The 16,298-nt window shown below is 41.8% G+C and overlaps 1 protein-coding gene across 4 annotated transcripts; it reads left to right on the top strand.

Moving 5' to 3' along the window:
• The first annotated feature begins 3,628 nt into the window (after window positions 1-3,628).
• Window positions 3,629-15,259, top strand: nadk2 (NAD kinase 2, mitochondrial). Of its 4 annotated transcripts, none has more exons than XM_014129791.2 (12): window positions 3,629-4,645; window positions 5,505-5,593; window positions 5,702-5,790; window positions 5,996-6,077; window positions 6,249-6,332; window positions 6,665-6,828; window positions 7,041-7,125; window positions 7,380-7,523; window positions 7,755-7,810; window positions 7,983-8,036; window positions 8,132-8,255; window positions 14,393-15,259. In XM_014129791.2, exons 1-12 carry the CDS (start codon window positions 4,409-4,411, stop codon window positions 14,529-14,531), a joined length of 1,347 nt encoding a protein of 448 aa, XP_013985266.1. In that variant the 5' UTR covers window positions 3,629-4,408; the 3' UTR covers window positions 14,532-15,259. The 4 variants fall into 4 exon arrangements, with proteins under 4 accessions (XP_013985266.1, XP_013985272.1, XP_013985278.1 ...); XM_014129797.2 differs by having other exon boundaries at window positions 3,630-4,645; window positions 6,665-6,804; XM_014129803.2 differs by having other exon boundaries at window positions 3,630-4,645; window positions 7,428-7,523.
• Window positions 15,260-16,298: the final 1,039 nt, after the last annotated feature.

The following is a 16,298-nucleotide window of genomic DNA, read 5'->3' as shown; positions in this document are numbered from 1 at the left end:
CCTGATATCAGGAGCTGGCGGCGAAAAGTTTTATTAAACAATTCAGAGACTGAAACTAATGAATCAGATGACATATTTAGGGAGAGTGAAACGATATACAATCCCAAAATCAGCTGTAACTGTCAATAGCCAAACAAAGCTTAATGCAATGTTTGATTGAACCCTGAATACAGAAAATGAATGGTAAAGTCATTTTTGAACACAGTAGACTCCTCTTCAAAACAACTAAGGCATAATCTTATTCTATGGTATTATGGTGGTCTGCAAACATATGTTCGAGGTGCATGACGCCACCTATTGTGTGTCAGTTTACTGTGCTGGAGTGTGAATTAATTACACTTTGTGACCATTGCTATGAACGCTAAGCTAACCTTACTGAAACATATCACTCATTGGCCTATCCCGTTCTGGCACAGATCTACTATTCACAGGGATCCTCTCAGAATCGTTCACCCTTGATCCATTCTACTTTCTTCACTGCCTCGGCATACGACACGTGCACGACTCTGACCCTGGCCAACGAGGTATAAATCTTCTATGATATAATGGCGGCCCGCAAACAAACGTTAGAGGTGCATGCTGCCACCTACTGTGCTGGAGTGTGTGGTCAATCACGGTTTACAACATTTCTAAATCCTCCTACCTACCTCAGTACCTCTGAGAAAATAAAAAAGAGCTTCCAATAGACCCTCCTCCATCCCCAAAATCCTTTCCAACCGCCCCCAACCCTGTCTAACCTTCATGACCCTACACTTCAATCTTTCCCTCTCTTCATCACACCTACAACACCTTATTAACACATGCTCCACCGTTTCATCGACCATACAATCCAGACAGAAACCATTCACATGGCTTGCCAACCAGATGTAATGACGAGTTCAATCTACAATGTCCTAAGTGCAATCGAGCAAACGCCACCTCTTCCTTCCTAATCTGATCTTTGAATCTTGGTCCACCGAACTTTCTTTGGAGGACATATAAATTCCGGCCCTTGGGCTCAGGGTCACATCTCTTCTGCCACACATCGATCAAAATGGCTCTGATCTTACATCTGCCCTCACCTCTACCCAGTGGAACATTAATATCAATTATATCTCGTTTCAAAGCTCTTTTGGCTAACTGGTCTACAATTTAATTCCCTTCCCCACCCGAATGTGCTGGGACCCAGCAGAATCTCACTACTACACCCAGTCTCTCAATTATCCAAAATAACATGAATACCTCCAAGAGTAAGTCACTCCTATTAGATTTACCAGATGATAAACTATTCAATACAGACAGAGAATCTGAGCATACTATAATTCTAACAGGTTGAACGTCCTCCACCCACTGGAGGGCAACTACTATCGCCAACAGTTCAACTGAGTATACTGACAGTTCATCTGTTAGTCTTCTACATATCTGCACATCACATTCAGGAACGTAAACACCTGCTCCTGTGCGCCCACTACCTGGGTCCTTGGTGCATCCCGTTTCCATTGATCATCCTTGAGATGTTTCTACAACTTGATTGGAGTCCACCTGTGGTAAATTCAATTGATTGGACATGATTTGGAAAGGCACACACCTGTCTATATAAGGTCCCACAGTTGACAGTGCATGTCAGAGAAAAAAAACAGCCCATGAGGTTGAAGGAATTGTCTGTTGAGCTCCGAGACAGGATTGTGTCAAGGGACAGATTCACCACCTTTTTACACTTTGTCAACATTTATGACATGACCTTTCGATGTACAGGGGCAAGGAAAAGTACCCTTTGGAAATACCTGGATTTCTGCATAAAATTGGTAATAAAATTTGATCTGACTTTCATCTAGTCACAACAATAGACAGTCTGCTTAAACTAGTACACAATTATACTTTTTAATGTCTTTATTGAACACACTGTGTAAACATTCACAGTGCATGGTGGAAAAAGTATGTGAGCCCTTGGATTTAATAACTGGTTGACCCTCCTTTGGCAGAAATAACCTTAACCAAATGTTTTCTGTAGTTGTGAAGCTGACTTTCACAACGGTTTGGAGTAATTTTGGACCATTCCTCTTTGCAAAACTGTTTCAGTTCAGAAACATTATTGGGATGTCTGGTGTGAACTGCTCTCTTGAGGTCATGCCACAGCATCTCAATCGGGTTGAGGTCAGGACTGACTGTGCCACTCCAGAAGGTGTATTTTATTCTGTTGAAGCCATTCGGTTGTTGATTTACATGTGTTTTGGGTCATTGTCCTGTTGCATCACCCAACTTCTGTTGAGCTTCAATTGGCGGACAGATAGCCTGACATTCTCCTGAAAAATTTCTTGATTAAACTTTGGAATTCATTTTTTCATTGATGATAGCAAGCTGTCCAAACCATGATGCTCCCGCCACCATAGTTTACAGTTGGGATGAGGTTTTGATGTTGGTGTGCTGTGCCTTTTTTTTTTCTCCACACAGTGTTGTGTTCTTTCCAAACAACTCAACTGTAATTTCATCTGTCCACAGAATATTTTGCCAGTAGCGCTGTGGAACATCCAGGTGCACTTTTGCAAACTTCAGATGTGCAGCAATGTTTATTTTTTTTTTTGGACAGCAGTGGCTTCTTCTGTGGTGTCTTCCCATGAACACCATTCTTGTTTAGTCTTTTACGTATCATAGACTCGTCAGATGTTAGCATGTTCCAGAGATTTGTGTAAGTCTTCAGATGACACTACAGGGTTCTTCATAACCTCATTGAGCATTTAAAGACAATTTGTCTTACTGTGGACTGATGAACATCACGGCTTTTAGAGATACTTTTGTAACGCTTTCCAGCTTTATGCAAGTCAACAATTCTTAATCTTAGGTCTTCTGAGAACTCTTTTGTTCGAGGCATGGTTCACATCAGGCAATGCGTTTTGTGAATAGCAAACTCAAATTTTGTGAGTTTTTATTGGGCAAAGCAGCTCTAACCAACATCTCCAATCTCATCTCATTGTTTGGACTCCCGGTTAGTTGACTCCTGACTCCAATTAGGTTTTGGAGAAGTCATTAGCCTAGGGGCTCACATACTTTTCCCAACCTACACTGTGAATGTTTACATGATGCATTCATTATAGACAAGAAAAATGCAAAAATGTGTGTTATTAGTTTAAGCACACTGTTTGTCTATTGTTGTGACTTAGATGAAGATCAGATCAAATTTGATGATCAATTTATGTAGAAATCCAGGTATTTCCAAGGGGTTCAGATAGTTTTTCTTGCAACTGTATATTTCTCATTGAACCATAGACCAAAATGTTGGTGCTTAGAAACCCTCCCCATGGGCTGCCCATACAGAAACAACTGTATATTATCGGCGACTTCGTTCTTCGAGAAGAACATACAAGACTTCGCCACTGACAACTTAAAACCCCAATCAATCGACCATTTTTCAAGATTAATAGATTTGATCACGAGTTTCCTTCCACCCTCCAAATAGCGCCACCATCAGCATATAGCGAAGCTCCAATACCCCTACCTACATTGGAAAACACATCGTTAATCATAATGTCGAACAAAATAGGACTGATAGCACTGGCAATGATGTACAATAAGAAGCACCATTCTATTCAGAGAATAATGCTCCGGCTCTACCCATGAAAAGCACGTTGTACGTAATAAAATAAGCCTGCGAGCGCTTCAGCAAACGTGCGTTACGTGCATCAAAGATGGTGTCGTAGGAACTGGGTACTGTTGTTCTAGAAGTCATCTGAGTCTCAAATAGCTGCATGTATTTAGTTTCTTTGAGCTGCTTAGAGTAAATAAGTATGATCAAACTGATGTTTGCAGGATACAAAAAAAAGTGAAAGGTACATGTAGAGAGGGTCGTTAGCAAGGAACTTAGTTTGAGGAAGGTTAGCTAGCTAGCTATGTAACGTTGTGTTGCTGTGTTTTCAGCTGACCTGTGTGGTTGTGTTGAGCTCGCTGGGGACGGGTTTACGTTGAGATTTGACCGATTGGAAGCTAGCTATCGTCAGCTAGACCGCTCTATCTAGCTGGATCAGAGTGCTCGTGACCTTCTTTGCTCCCATTACATAGTTATCTGGCAAACGTTGCTGTAGTTAGCCAAAACAAAAGTCGCTAGCTGCCTTGCTTGCTTGCTCGTGAAAGTGAAACAGAGCGCTTGCTATCTATAAGGTGATTTTTGTTTTTGTTTTTAAGCTTCTACAGCAGCTGACTTGCTAAGCTTGCTAGGTCGTGCTTTGTCAATTCAGAACTACGCTTGGTGAGAGTGGTCTCGCAGCATCTGGATTCAACGAGTTTAGTGTATATGAATGAATGGACCCAAGTCAAACAGCTGGGAGGAAGCTCAAGCTTACGTTACCGACATTGTGTTACCACCGAATTGACCACATTTAAGGGGACCAACAACGAATAACTTTTGTCTTTTACATTTTTTAAACATTTTACAATAATGACTTACCGAGGCTTTATAAACTTTCTGTGCCTTGGGAATCGAGCTGTCACTATTTTAAATAGGAGCTCAGATCGCCTCCTTCACATCCAGATGGGGATACGAAATATTGCATCACAGGCTGAAAGTGGTTTCAACCCTGCGAAAGTTGCTGTGGTGACAAAGATGACAAGATATGAATTCGAGCAGCAAAGATATCGCTTTTCAGAGCTCTCAGAAGAGGACTTAAAACAGCTGGTAAGTAATGGGGAAAGAATGTAATACTATGGTACTTGCCAGTGGCGTAAAAATACTTAAGTACTACTTAAGTTGTTTTGGTGGGTATTTGTACTTTACTATTTATATATTTTTGACAACTTTTACTTAACTACATTCCTAAAGGAAATTATATACGTTTTACTCCATACATTTTCCCTGACACCCGTTACATTTTGAATGCTTAGTAGGACTGGATAATGGTCCAATTCACGCACTTATCAACAGAACATCCCTACTGCTTCTGAAGTGGTGGATTCACTAAACACATGCTTCGTTTGTAAATTGTCTGAGTGTGCCCCTGGCTATCCATCATTATTTTTTTTTAATTTAACGGTGACGTCTAGTTTACTTAATATAAGGAATGTTGTATTATTTATACTTTTTACATATTTTAGCAATTACATTTACATTTGATACTTAAGTATATTTAAAACGAATTACTTTTAGACTCTTACTCAAGTATTATTTTACTGGGTGATGTTTACTGGAGTAATTTTCTGTTAAGGCATCTTTACTTTTACTCAAGTATGACAATTGGGTACTTTTTCCGTCACTGGTACTTGCTCTCAAACTCATTTTTTTTTTTTTATGTGTTCATCCTTAACGGTAAAACACCCCCTGAACAACTACGCATTGGCACACACTAGTTTTCCTTTCAGTTCAGACAGAGACTTGGTGATCCAATAGATCTTTGCTGGTGATGGACAAATATTTATCTTGCAGGATGTCAGATTCCTCTCTGTGTTGTGAGTTGTGTAATAATCCTCACCAGAGCCTGATTTGAAATATCTTTGTGATTTAAAATTGTGATACTCTTGAGTTTTTGTGCTTGTTACAGCTTGCATTGAAGGGCTCCAGCTACCTTGGGCTTCTGGAGAGACACAACATCCATACCCGCAATGTGGAACACATTGTGGAGAGTCTACAGTAAGATGAGTTTCTATTCAAGGATACTGTTGGGATTTACTGTATACAAGCAGTCATGAAGTTGTAAAGTGACCACAACCCTAACCTTTGTCTTTCTGTTCCCTCTAGGAAAGAGGGGATGGAGGTGCGTGTGGTGAAGAGAGGGCAATATGATGAAGAAACAGTGCGATGGGCAGATGCTATTATCTCTGCAGGGGGTACGTTTTCTCCCTTTTTAAGAGTTTGAGAAAAGTAGCTGATAATTTACATGGTCACTTTCCCGCAGTGGTACAAAAAAATCCCAATTAAATTGTAAGTCAGTGCTCAGCGAATACAACGGGTCAGCTCAACCCATGAATAGGCCTATTTCACCCAGAAACCTTGCTGTCATTAGCTCTGACCCCCTCCTGTTCCTTTTGTTAGGGGATGGGACTATGCTACTTGTCGCCAGTAAGGTTTTCAATAAAGACCAACCTGTTCTTGGGGTTAACACTGACCCTGATAGGTAAGAACTCATAACAAAAGGGGTTAATGAAAATAAAGTGGTGGGTTAGGGAATTCCCTGTGGTGAATTTCAACATTTTGATAAATGGCATGAGAGGGGGGGAAATTGCTTTATCTAGTTTGAGGGGGAAAAGTGCTCCTATTAAAGGTGTCTTTTTTGCTTTGCATGAAGGTCAGAGGGACACCTGTGCCTGCCTGTGCGTTACACGCATGCCTTCCCTGAGGCACTACAAAAACTCCGCCGTGGTCAGTTCAGGTGGGTGTTTCACTTCCCTGGCTAGAATACTGTTGTTAGGAAAGCTATGTTTACTCGTGAAGAATACTCAGATCTTTTTGCCACACTTCCCCAGTTCTTTTCAGCATTCCTGGTCTTAGTACACTGCCCTCTGGTGTTACTGTTGCTAAGCTGTAAGACATGAGTTTCTGATTCCAGGAACAGTAATGCCTAATAATATCATGGCATGTTTCACCACCCCCCTCTTCTTTTTCCATATGTTCCTCTCCCAGCCTACAACACACTATTACTTAACTCCACTGATTAATTTCCTTCCCATTCCCTCACAACCCCTCCCCCTATACGTCCTGCAGGTGGCAGTGGCGGCAGAGGATCCGTCTACACCTGGAGGGCACAGGGATCAACCCCACCCCAGTGGACCTACATGAACAGCAGCTCAGTCTGGAGCAACACAACCAGGCCCACCGCATCACCCTCATGGAGGCCCGGAGCAGTACGGCCCCTCTGCCTCCTATGTGTACCTGGCTCAGTCCATTGTCTGTCTGTGTGGGCCCTTGGGGAATAATCAAAAACTTATTGAATGGAGGGGGCACTGTCTTGAATGATTAACATGTCTTCTGGTCTGTTGTTTTTGTTCTGGTATTAATTCACACAATTATTTTCATGTGATTTGTCAAAAAGCTCTTTTCTACCAGTTCCTCTATTCATTCAGCTGTTTATTTGATACAGGCGAGGCTTGCAGCCTATCCAAGCCCTACCTACTCCCTGTCAGAGGACTGAATGAGATCTTCATTGGGGAATCTCTCTCCTCCAGGTACGCTTGTCATCAAACCAAACCATGGCATCTTGACCCCCCCCCCCCCCCCCCACAAACATGAATGCCTGTTTTGCTGCTTGTCTCTGTATGTTTCCCCCTTCATTAACCCTCCTCTGCACTACTTGGTAGGCCGTCATTGTAAATAATAATTTGTTCTTAACTGACTTGCCTAGTTAAATAAAATAAAAATACTACCACCCCCACCCATTTCCCCATGCACTCATTGGTGGATCTCTGTCCGTCACTCACAGGGTGAAGTATAAATCCTTCAAACCTCATCTCACCCTCTCGCTCCATAGGGCTTCCTACTATGAGATCTCTGTGGACGATGGACCGTGGGAGAAGCAGAAGAGCTCTGGCCTTAGCATCTGCACTGGGACTGGATCTAAAGCCTGGTACACTAAACTCAACACATTTTTTATTTGTATGTTTTTTGTTGTTGTTTTTTTACACGTATGTTGGTGTTTGCCAATTAGTGGTCCTGGAAGTCCACTTTGAATGCTACTTCTTGTTCATGCTAGTTTAACAAAAAAAAATCTCAATCAGGAAAACTTATGATTTAACTGACAGCACAGCTTTTAGTAGAATGTTTGTTTCATGAGACTCGTTCTGGTGTGTTTTCACAGGTCTTACAATATTAACAAACTGGTTGAACAGGCTGTGGGAGAAGTCTTAAGAATAGGTATGTGGAAGCCTACCTTTCTGAAAACACAAGTCCACATGATTATTGGTGTTCTTAAATCTGTGTGTAAATACAATTACAGCTGGAAATTTGAGACAATCAATGATTTGGAGAGAACCTGTTTACTACACTGATAATGTCATGACAGTGATTGAGTCCTCTATCTTCCCAGGAAAGGCACAAATGGGTCTTGATATTCCACTGAGTCAGGAATTGATTGAAAAGGGTGAGTTCCAAAAGATGTACAGCTGAATGTGTGGATGGATGAATGCTCAAGGAAAATGTGTATACATGAATTACACAATGTCTTTCTTTTGTCAGTGACTGATGAATACAACAAGTCTCTGGTGTTTGGTCCGGAGGAAGGCAGAATGATCTTCAGCATCAGAGAGCCCATCGTTAACAGAGTATTCTCCAGCAGTCGCCAAAGAGGCTTCGCCAACAGGTCTGTTCTATCTACAGTGCCTTAGTATTCACACCCCTTGACTTTTTCCACATTATGTTGTTACAGCCTGAATTTAAAATAGAATTAAATTGAGATTTTGCGTCACTGGCCTACACAGTTTTTACTTTTAATAATGAATAAAAAATGAAACGTTAATGTTTTGAGTCAGTAAGTATTCAACACCTTTTGTTATGGCAAGCCTAAAGAAGTTCAGAAATAAGTTTCTGAACAAGTCGCATAATAAGTTGCATGGACTCTTTGTGCAGTAATAGTGTTTAGAATGACCACCTCATCTCTGTACCCCACACATACAATTATCTTTAAATTATTAATTACACTTTGGATGCAGTATCAATACACCCAGTCACTACACAGACACACGTTTTTCCTAACTCAGTTGTCGGAGAGGAAGGAAACCGCTCGGTGATTTCAACATGTTTTTTTTATTCAACCATTATTTAACCAGGTAGGCAAGTTGAGAACAAGTTCTCATTTACAATTGCGACCTGGCCAAGATAAAGCAAAGCAGTTCGACACATACAACACAGAGTTACACATAGAGTAAAACAAACATACAGTAGAAAAATAAGTCTATATACAATGTGAGCAAATGAGGTGAGATAAGGGAGGTAAAGGCAGAAAAGGCCATGGTGGCAAAGTAAATACAATATAGCAAGTAAAACACTGGAATGGTAGGTTTGCAGTGGAAGGAAGTGCAAAGTAGAAATAATGGGGTGCAAATGAGCTAAATAAATAAATACAGTAGGGGAAGAGGTAGTTGTATGGGCTAAATTGGCAATGTGCAGTGATCTGTGAGCTGCTCTGACAGCTGGTGCTTAAAGCTAGTGAGGGAGATATGAGTCTCCAGCTTGAGAGATTTTTGCAGTTCGTTCCAGTCATTGGCAGCAGAGAACTGGAAGGAAAGACGACCAAAGGAGGAATTGGCTTTGGGGGTGACCAGAGAGATATACCTGCTGGAGCGCGTGCTACGATTGGGTGCTGCTATGGTGACCAGTGAGCGGAGATAAGGGGGGACTTTACCTCGCAGGGTCTTGTAGATGACCTGGAGGCAGTGGGTTTGGCGACGAGTATGAAGCGAGGGCCAGCCAACGAGAGCGTACAGGTCGCAGTGGTGGGTAGTATATGGGGCTTTGGTGACAAAATGGATGGCACTGTGATGGACTGCATCCAGTTTATTGAGTAGGGTATTGGAGGCTATTTTGTAAATGACATCGTCGATGATCGGTAGGATGGTCAGTTTTACGAGGGTATGTTTGGCATCATGAGTGAAGGATGCTTTGTTGCGATATAGGAAGCCGATTCTAGATGTAATTTTCGATTGGAGATGCTTAATGTGAGTCTGGAAGGAGAGTTTACAGTCTAACCAGACACCTAGGTATTTGTAGTTGTCCACGTATTCTAAGTCAGAGCTGTGCAGAGTAGTGAAACTGGACGGGCGAGCAGGTGCGGGCAGTGATTGGTTGAAGAGCATGCATTTAGTTTTACTTGTATTTAAGAGCAGTTGGAGGCCACGGAAGGAGAGTTGTATGGCATTGAAGCTCGTCTGGAGGGTAGTTAACATAGTGCCCAAAGAAGGGCCAGAAGTATACAGAATGGTGTCGTCTGCGTAGAGGTGGATCAGAGACTCACCAGCAGCAAGAGCGACATCATTGATGTATACAGAGAAAAGAGTTGGCCCAAGAATTGAACCCTGTGGCACCTCCATAGAGACTGCCAGAGGCCCGGACAACAGGCCATCCGATTTGACACACTGAACTCTGTCTGAGAGGTAGTTGGTGAACCAGGTGAGGCAATAATTTGAAAAACCAAGGCTATTGAGTCTGCCGATGAGGATGTGGTGATTGACAGAGTCGAAAGCCTTGGCCAGGTCAATAAATACGGCAGCACAGTATTGTTTCTTATCGATGGCGGTTACGATATCGTTTAGGACCTTGAGCGTGGCTGAGGTGCACCCATGACCAGCTCTGAAACCAGATTGCATAGCGGAGAAGGTGCGGTGGGATTTGAAATGGTCGGTGATCTGTTTGTTGACTTGGCTTTCGAAGACCTTAGAAAGGCAGGGTAGGATAGATATAGGTCTGTCCAGATTGTCTAGCCCGGCTGATTTGTAGGGGTCCAGATTTTGCAGGTCTTTCAGAACATCAGCTGACTGGATTTGGGAGAAGGAGAAATGGGGAAGGCTTGGGCGGGCAGCTGTGGGGGGTGCAGTGCTGTTGACCGCGGTAGGGGTAGCCAGGTGGAAAGCATGGCCAGCCGTAGAAAAATGCTCTTATTCTCCATGGAGGTGCTCTTATTCTCCATGGACTTTAGTGTCCCAGAACTTTTTTGAGTTTGTGTTGCAGGAAGCAAATTTCTGCTTGAAAAAGCTAGCCTTGGCTTTTCTAACTGCCTGTGTATATTGGTTTCTAACTTCCCTGAAAAGTTGCATATCACGGGGGCTGTTCGATGCTAATGCAGAATGCCACAGGATGTTTTTGTGTTGGTTAAGGGCAGTCAGGACTGGAGAGAACCAAGGGCTATATCTGTTCTTGGTTCTAAATTTCTTGAATGGAGCATGCTTATTTAAGATGGCGAGGAAGGCATTTAAAAAAAATAATAACCAGCCATCCTCTACTGATGGAATGTGACCAATGGTGACTTTAAAACAGTTTGAGTTTAATGGCTGTGGTAGGACAAAACTGAGGATGGATCAACAATGTTGTTACTCCACAATACTCACCTAAATGACAGAGTGAAAAGAAGGAAGCCTGTACAGAATACAAATATTCCATAACATGCATCCTGTTTGCAATAAGGCACTAAAGTAAAACTGCAAAGAAATTAACTTTGTCCGAAATACAGACTGGGAGACAAATTCACCTTTTTAGCAGGACAATAACCTAAAACCCTTGGCCAAATATACAGTCGTCGCCAAACGTTTTGAGAATGACACAAATATTAATTTTCACAAAGTCTGCTGCCTCAGTTTGTGTGATGGCAATTGGCATATACTCCAGAATGTTATGAAGAGTGATCAGATGAATTGCAATTAATTGCAAAGTCCCTCTTTGCCATGCAAATGAACTGAATTCCCCAAAAAACATTTCTACTGCATTTCAGCCCTGCCACAAAAGCACCAGCTAGAAAAAAGAAACGCACACCTTTAAAGGCGAGGTGCTGGCTAGCGGAGTAGAACACTAGAAAATAAAGGAAAGCCGCACACTCTAAGAGCTCAGATGCAAAAATTTAATCACCAACGTTTCGACAGCGAAGCTGTCTTCATCAGGGTATCATCAAACACTGCGAGATGAGTCATTTATATAGTGTCAAGAGACACACAGGTGTTTGTAATCATGGCCAAGTATGGCCTAATATCATTGGTTAACTCAAATATTTAAAAAAATGGCATACAAAGAACATACAAAAAGACAAACAAATGGATAGCATACGATCATAGCATTTGTAGTCTAAAATGTATCTAACAAACAATTACAATGGCAAAATCACAATTATCACAAGAATGGCTTCAGATCAAAGTCTATGTTGAGACCGAAGGGAGCAAGGGTCTTTAAATTAAAGATCCAGGCAGCCTCTCGTTTCAACAATAAATTATCAAGGTCACCCCCTCTCCTCGGGAGGGTGACATGTTCGATACCAATATAACGCAGAGACGAAATCGGATGGTTTGCTTCCAAAAAGTGGGCCGCAACTGGGTAAGTTAAGTTTTTGCACCTAATGGTGCTACGATGCTCTGAGATACGTACTTTTAATTCACGCTTTGTTTTACCCACATAATTTTTACCACAAGGACAAGTTATAAGATAAATAACTGCCTTAGTGGAACACGTAATAACACCTTAAATTGGGATAGATTTCCCTGTTTGGGGGTGTTTGAAGGATCTACATTTATAAGTGCCATTGTATTGAGCACAGCCATTACACTTGTAATTTCCATCCAGTATGGGCGCAAAATAGATACATTTTAGACTACAAATGCTATGATCGTATGCTATCCATTTGTTTGTCTTTTTGTATGTTCTTTGTATGCCATTTTTTTAAATATTTGAGTTAACCAATGATATTAGGCCATACTTGGCCATGATTACAAACACCTGTGTGTCTCTTGACACTATATAAATGACTCATCTCGCAGTGTTTGATGATACCCTGATGAAGACAGCTTCGCTGTCGAAACGTTGGTGATTACATTTTTGCATCTGAGCTCTTAGTGTGCGGCTTTCCTTAATTTTCTACAAAAGCACCAGCTGACATGTCAGTGATTCTCTCATTAACACAGGTGTGAGTGTTGACGAGGACAAGGCTGGAGATCACGCTGTCATGCTGATTGAGTTCGAATAACAGATTGGAAGCTTCAAAAGGAGGGTGATGCTTGGAATCATTGTTCCTCCTCTGTCAACCATGGTTACCTGCAAGGAAACGCATGCAGTCATTGCTTTGCACAAAAAGGGCTTCACAGGCAAGGATATTGCTGCCAGCAAGATTGCACCTAAATCAACCATTTATCGGATCATCAAGAACTTCAAGGAGAGCGGTTCAAATGTTGTTAAGAAGGCTTCAGGGCGCCCAAGAAAGTCCAGCAAACGCCAGGACCATCTCCTAAAGTTGATTCAGCTGCGGGATCGGGGCACCACCAGTACAGAGCTTGCTCAGGAATGGCAGCAGGCAAGTGTGAGTGCATCTGCACACGCAGTGAGGTGAAGATTTTTGGAGGATGACCTGGTGTCAAGAAGGGCAGCAAAGAAGCCACTTCTCTCCCAGAAAAACATCAAGGACAGACTGATATTCTGCAAAAGGTACAGGGATCGGACTGCTGAGGACTGGGGTAAAGTCATTTTCTCTGATGAATCCCCTTTCCGATTGTTTGGGGCATCCGGAAAAAAGCTTGTCCGGAGAAGACAAGGTGAGCGCTACCATCAGTGCTGTGTCATTCCAACAGTAAAGCATCCTGAGACCATTCATGTGTGGGGTTGCTTCTCAGCCAAGGGAGTGGGCTCACTCACAATTTTGCCTGAGAACACAGCCATGAATAAAGAATGGTACCAACACATCCTCCGAGAGTAACTTCTCCCAACCATCCAGGAACAGTTTGGTGACGAACAATGCCTTTTCCAACATGATGGAGCAACTTGCCTTAAGGAAAAAGTGATAACTAAGTGGATCGGGGAACAAAACATCGATATTTTGGCTCCATGGCCAGGAAACTCCCCAGACCTTAATCCCATTGAGAACTTGTGGTCAATCCTCAAGAGGCGGGTGGACAAACCCACAAATTCTGACAAACTCCAAGCATTGATTATGCAAGAATGGACTGCCATCAGTCAGGATGTGGCCCAGAAGTTAATTGACAGCATGCCAGGGGGGATTGCAGAGGTCTTGGAAAAAGAAGGGTCAACACTGCAAATATTGACTCTTTGCATCAACTTCATGTAATTGTCAATAAAAGCCTTTGACACTATGAAATGCTTGTAATTATACTTTAGTATTCCATAGTAACATCTGACAAAAATATCTGAAGACACTGAAACAGCAAACTTTGTGGAAATTAATATTTGTCATTCTCAACTTTTGGCCACGAATGTACACTGGAGTTGCTTACCCAGATGACATTGAATGTTCCTGAATGGCGTAGTTAGTTTTGACTTTTAAATCGGCTTGAATCTATGGTAAGATCTGAAAATGGCTGTAGTAATGATCAACAACCAACTTGACATAGCTTGAAGAATTAAAAAAATGTTTTTTTTGCAAATGACGTACAATCTAGGTGTGGAACACTCTGACTTACCCAGAAAGACTGACAGCTGTAATCGCTGCCAAAGGTGATTCTAACATGTATTGACTTGGGTGTGTGAATACTCCCAGTATGTAAATGAGATTTCTATATTTCATTTTCAATAAATACTCAAAGAAACATGTTTTCACTTTGTCATTATGGGGTATTGTGTGTAGATGGGTGGGGGAAATAATTTAATCCATTTTGAATTCATGCTGTAACACAAGAAAATGTGGAATAAGTCAAGCGTACTTTCTGAAGGCACATTGCCCATTCTTGTCTTGCAGTGGGGTACAAGATCCCACTTACTTGTTATTTTTTTAATCGTTTGGGTTTTGCTCTTCAGGGTGTGTGTGCGCTCGCGGTGTTGGGACGCGTGCATGGTGGTAGACGGCGGGACTTCTTTTGAGTTCAACGACGGTGCCATAGCAACAATCACCATGAACGAGGAGGACCAGCTCCGGACTGTTCTCCTTGAAAACTGACCGGCCAACCATCCTTACTGAGCTCACAGTGGACTCTCAACAGCAGTGATCTATGAAGGAAACAGGGAGGACAGGCTCATGCATTATTAGGACCTGTGAACTTGATGAGAATATCACATCCTCCCGTTGTAGCTTTTTGGAGTTTTGAATATATTTAGGCTATATTTACAAATGTGTTCTTTACTTTTGCATTGGTGTTGGCTGTATTAGTTACATTTGGGTTTTATTTAGCTTTTTGTCTCCATTTGATTTATCCAATATCTTCAAAAGCTTACCGGGCCAGCGGAAATGAGTGTAATTATGCAGTATTTGCTACTTTTTTTCACAATACAATTACTTACAGCAGCCTGGCGTTATTCAATTATTCGTCTTGCTCCATTATGGGTTGTTAGTTTCACAAGTTTTGAGTTTGCTTAAGAGACCGTCTAGGCAGCTGTGAGTTTCTGACTTTGCCTTGGGCATTTATCGTTGCCAAACACTACCCAAATCAATCCTCTCCACCCATTACTACATAATTCAAAACTGAGGGACAGAGCGAGCCCACGTAAAATACAATTTCTTACGGAATGTCGTGTTATAATACCTGGATGTGCTGCCATCATTATTTTATATATACATTTATATTTTGGGAGTTTCTCAGACCGTGCCAATTACTATTGGAAAAAATGTTGATATTTATGGTGTTGGTGGACAAATTCTGAAAAAAATACAATAAATAATGAATTCCATTTGGCTGATTTTATATATTTTTCTAGATCTTTTGAGCTGCTTGGCTTCAAACACTGATTGTGTTGGAGTGGGAGTAGAACATGAGAAATGAAATGCACTAAGATCAAAACCCGAAAGCATTGTATTGCTCAACAGGTCAGAGCCTCGAGGGTCTTCACCTCAACTTTGACAAAACAAGAAAACAGTGCCTGGGCCTGAAATGGCAAAATACTAACATATTTGCTTCCAGTGTTCATCAAGGGGTCATTTGGAAAATGCCTGGGAGCTAAGAGGGATGGTTTTAGTTATGAATCCCACATTGTGTAAGATTAATATGCAGAAGGGAGCAATGTCTAAATCCTTATTGTGTTGTGAATTCTGCCATGGGAACTTTGGGCTACTTTCAGTGGCTCTAGTTCTACATCTGAAATGACTGTCTATGCTCCTTATGGTGCCAGGTCATGAAACTACACTGAACAAAAACATTTACGCAACATGTAAAGTGTTGCTCCCATGTTTCATAAGCTGAAATAAAATATCCAGAAATGTTCTATATGTACAAAAAGCTTATTTCTCTCAAATGTTGTGCACAAATTTGATTACATCCCAGTTAGTGAGCATTTTAACCTTTTGTCAAGACAATCCAGGCAGTTGACAGATGTGGCATATCAAGATGCTGATTAAACATGATCATTACACAGTTGCACCTTGTGCTGGGAACAATAGAGCACACTAAATGTGCAGTTTTTGTCATACAACACAATGCCACATGTCTCAAGTTTTGAGGGAATGTGCAATTGGAATGCTGACTGCAGGAATGTCCACCAGAGAATTGAATGTTAATTTCTCTACCATAAACTGCCTCCAATGTAGTTTTAGACAATTTGGCAGTACAGCCAACCGGCCTCACAATCGCAGACCATGTTTAACCACGCCAGCCCAGGACCTCCACATCCACCTTCTTCACCTGCGGGATTGTCAGAGGGTGGGCAGGGATGCTGAAGAGTATTTCTGTCAGTTATAAAACTTGTTTGTAGGGAAAACTTATTCTGATTGGTT

Source organism: Salmo salar, chromosome ssa01, assembly GCF_905237065.1.
Source record: "Salmo salar chromosome ssa01, Ssal_v3.1, whole genome shotgun sequence".
NCBI classification, from domain to species: Eukaryota; Metazoa; Chordata; class Actinopteri; order Salmoniformes; family Salmonidae; genus Salmo; species Salmo salar.
This window is presented reverse-complemented; position numbering and strand designations above follow the sequence as displayed.

Coding starts and splice junctions, on each gene's coding strand:
- nadk2 (XM_014129791.2), top strand. CDS start 4,409: ATGACTTACCGAGGCTTTATAAACTTTCTGTGCCTTGGGAATCGAGCT. Junction 5,594..5,701: donor CACATTGTGGAGAGTCTACA/GTAAGATGAGTT, acceptor TGTTCCCTCTAG/GAAAGAGGGGATGGAGGTGC. Junction 8,037..8,131: donor TCAGGAATTGATTGAAAAGG/GTGAGTTCCAAA, acceptor TTCTTTTGTCAG/TGACTGATGAATACAACAAG.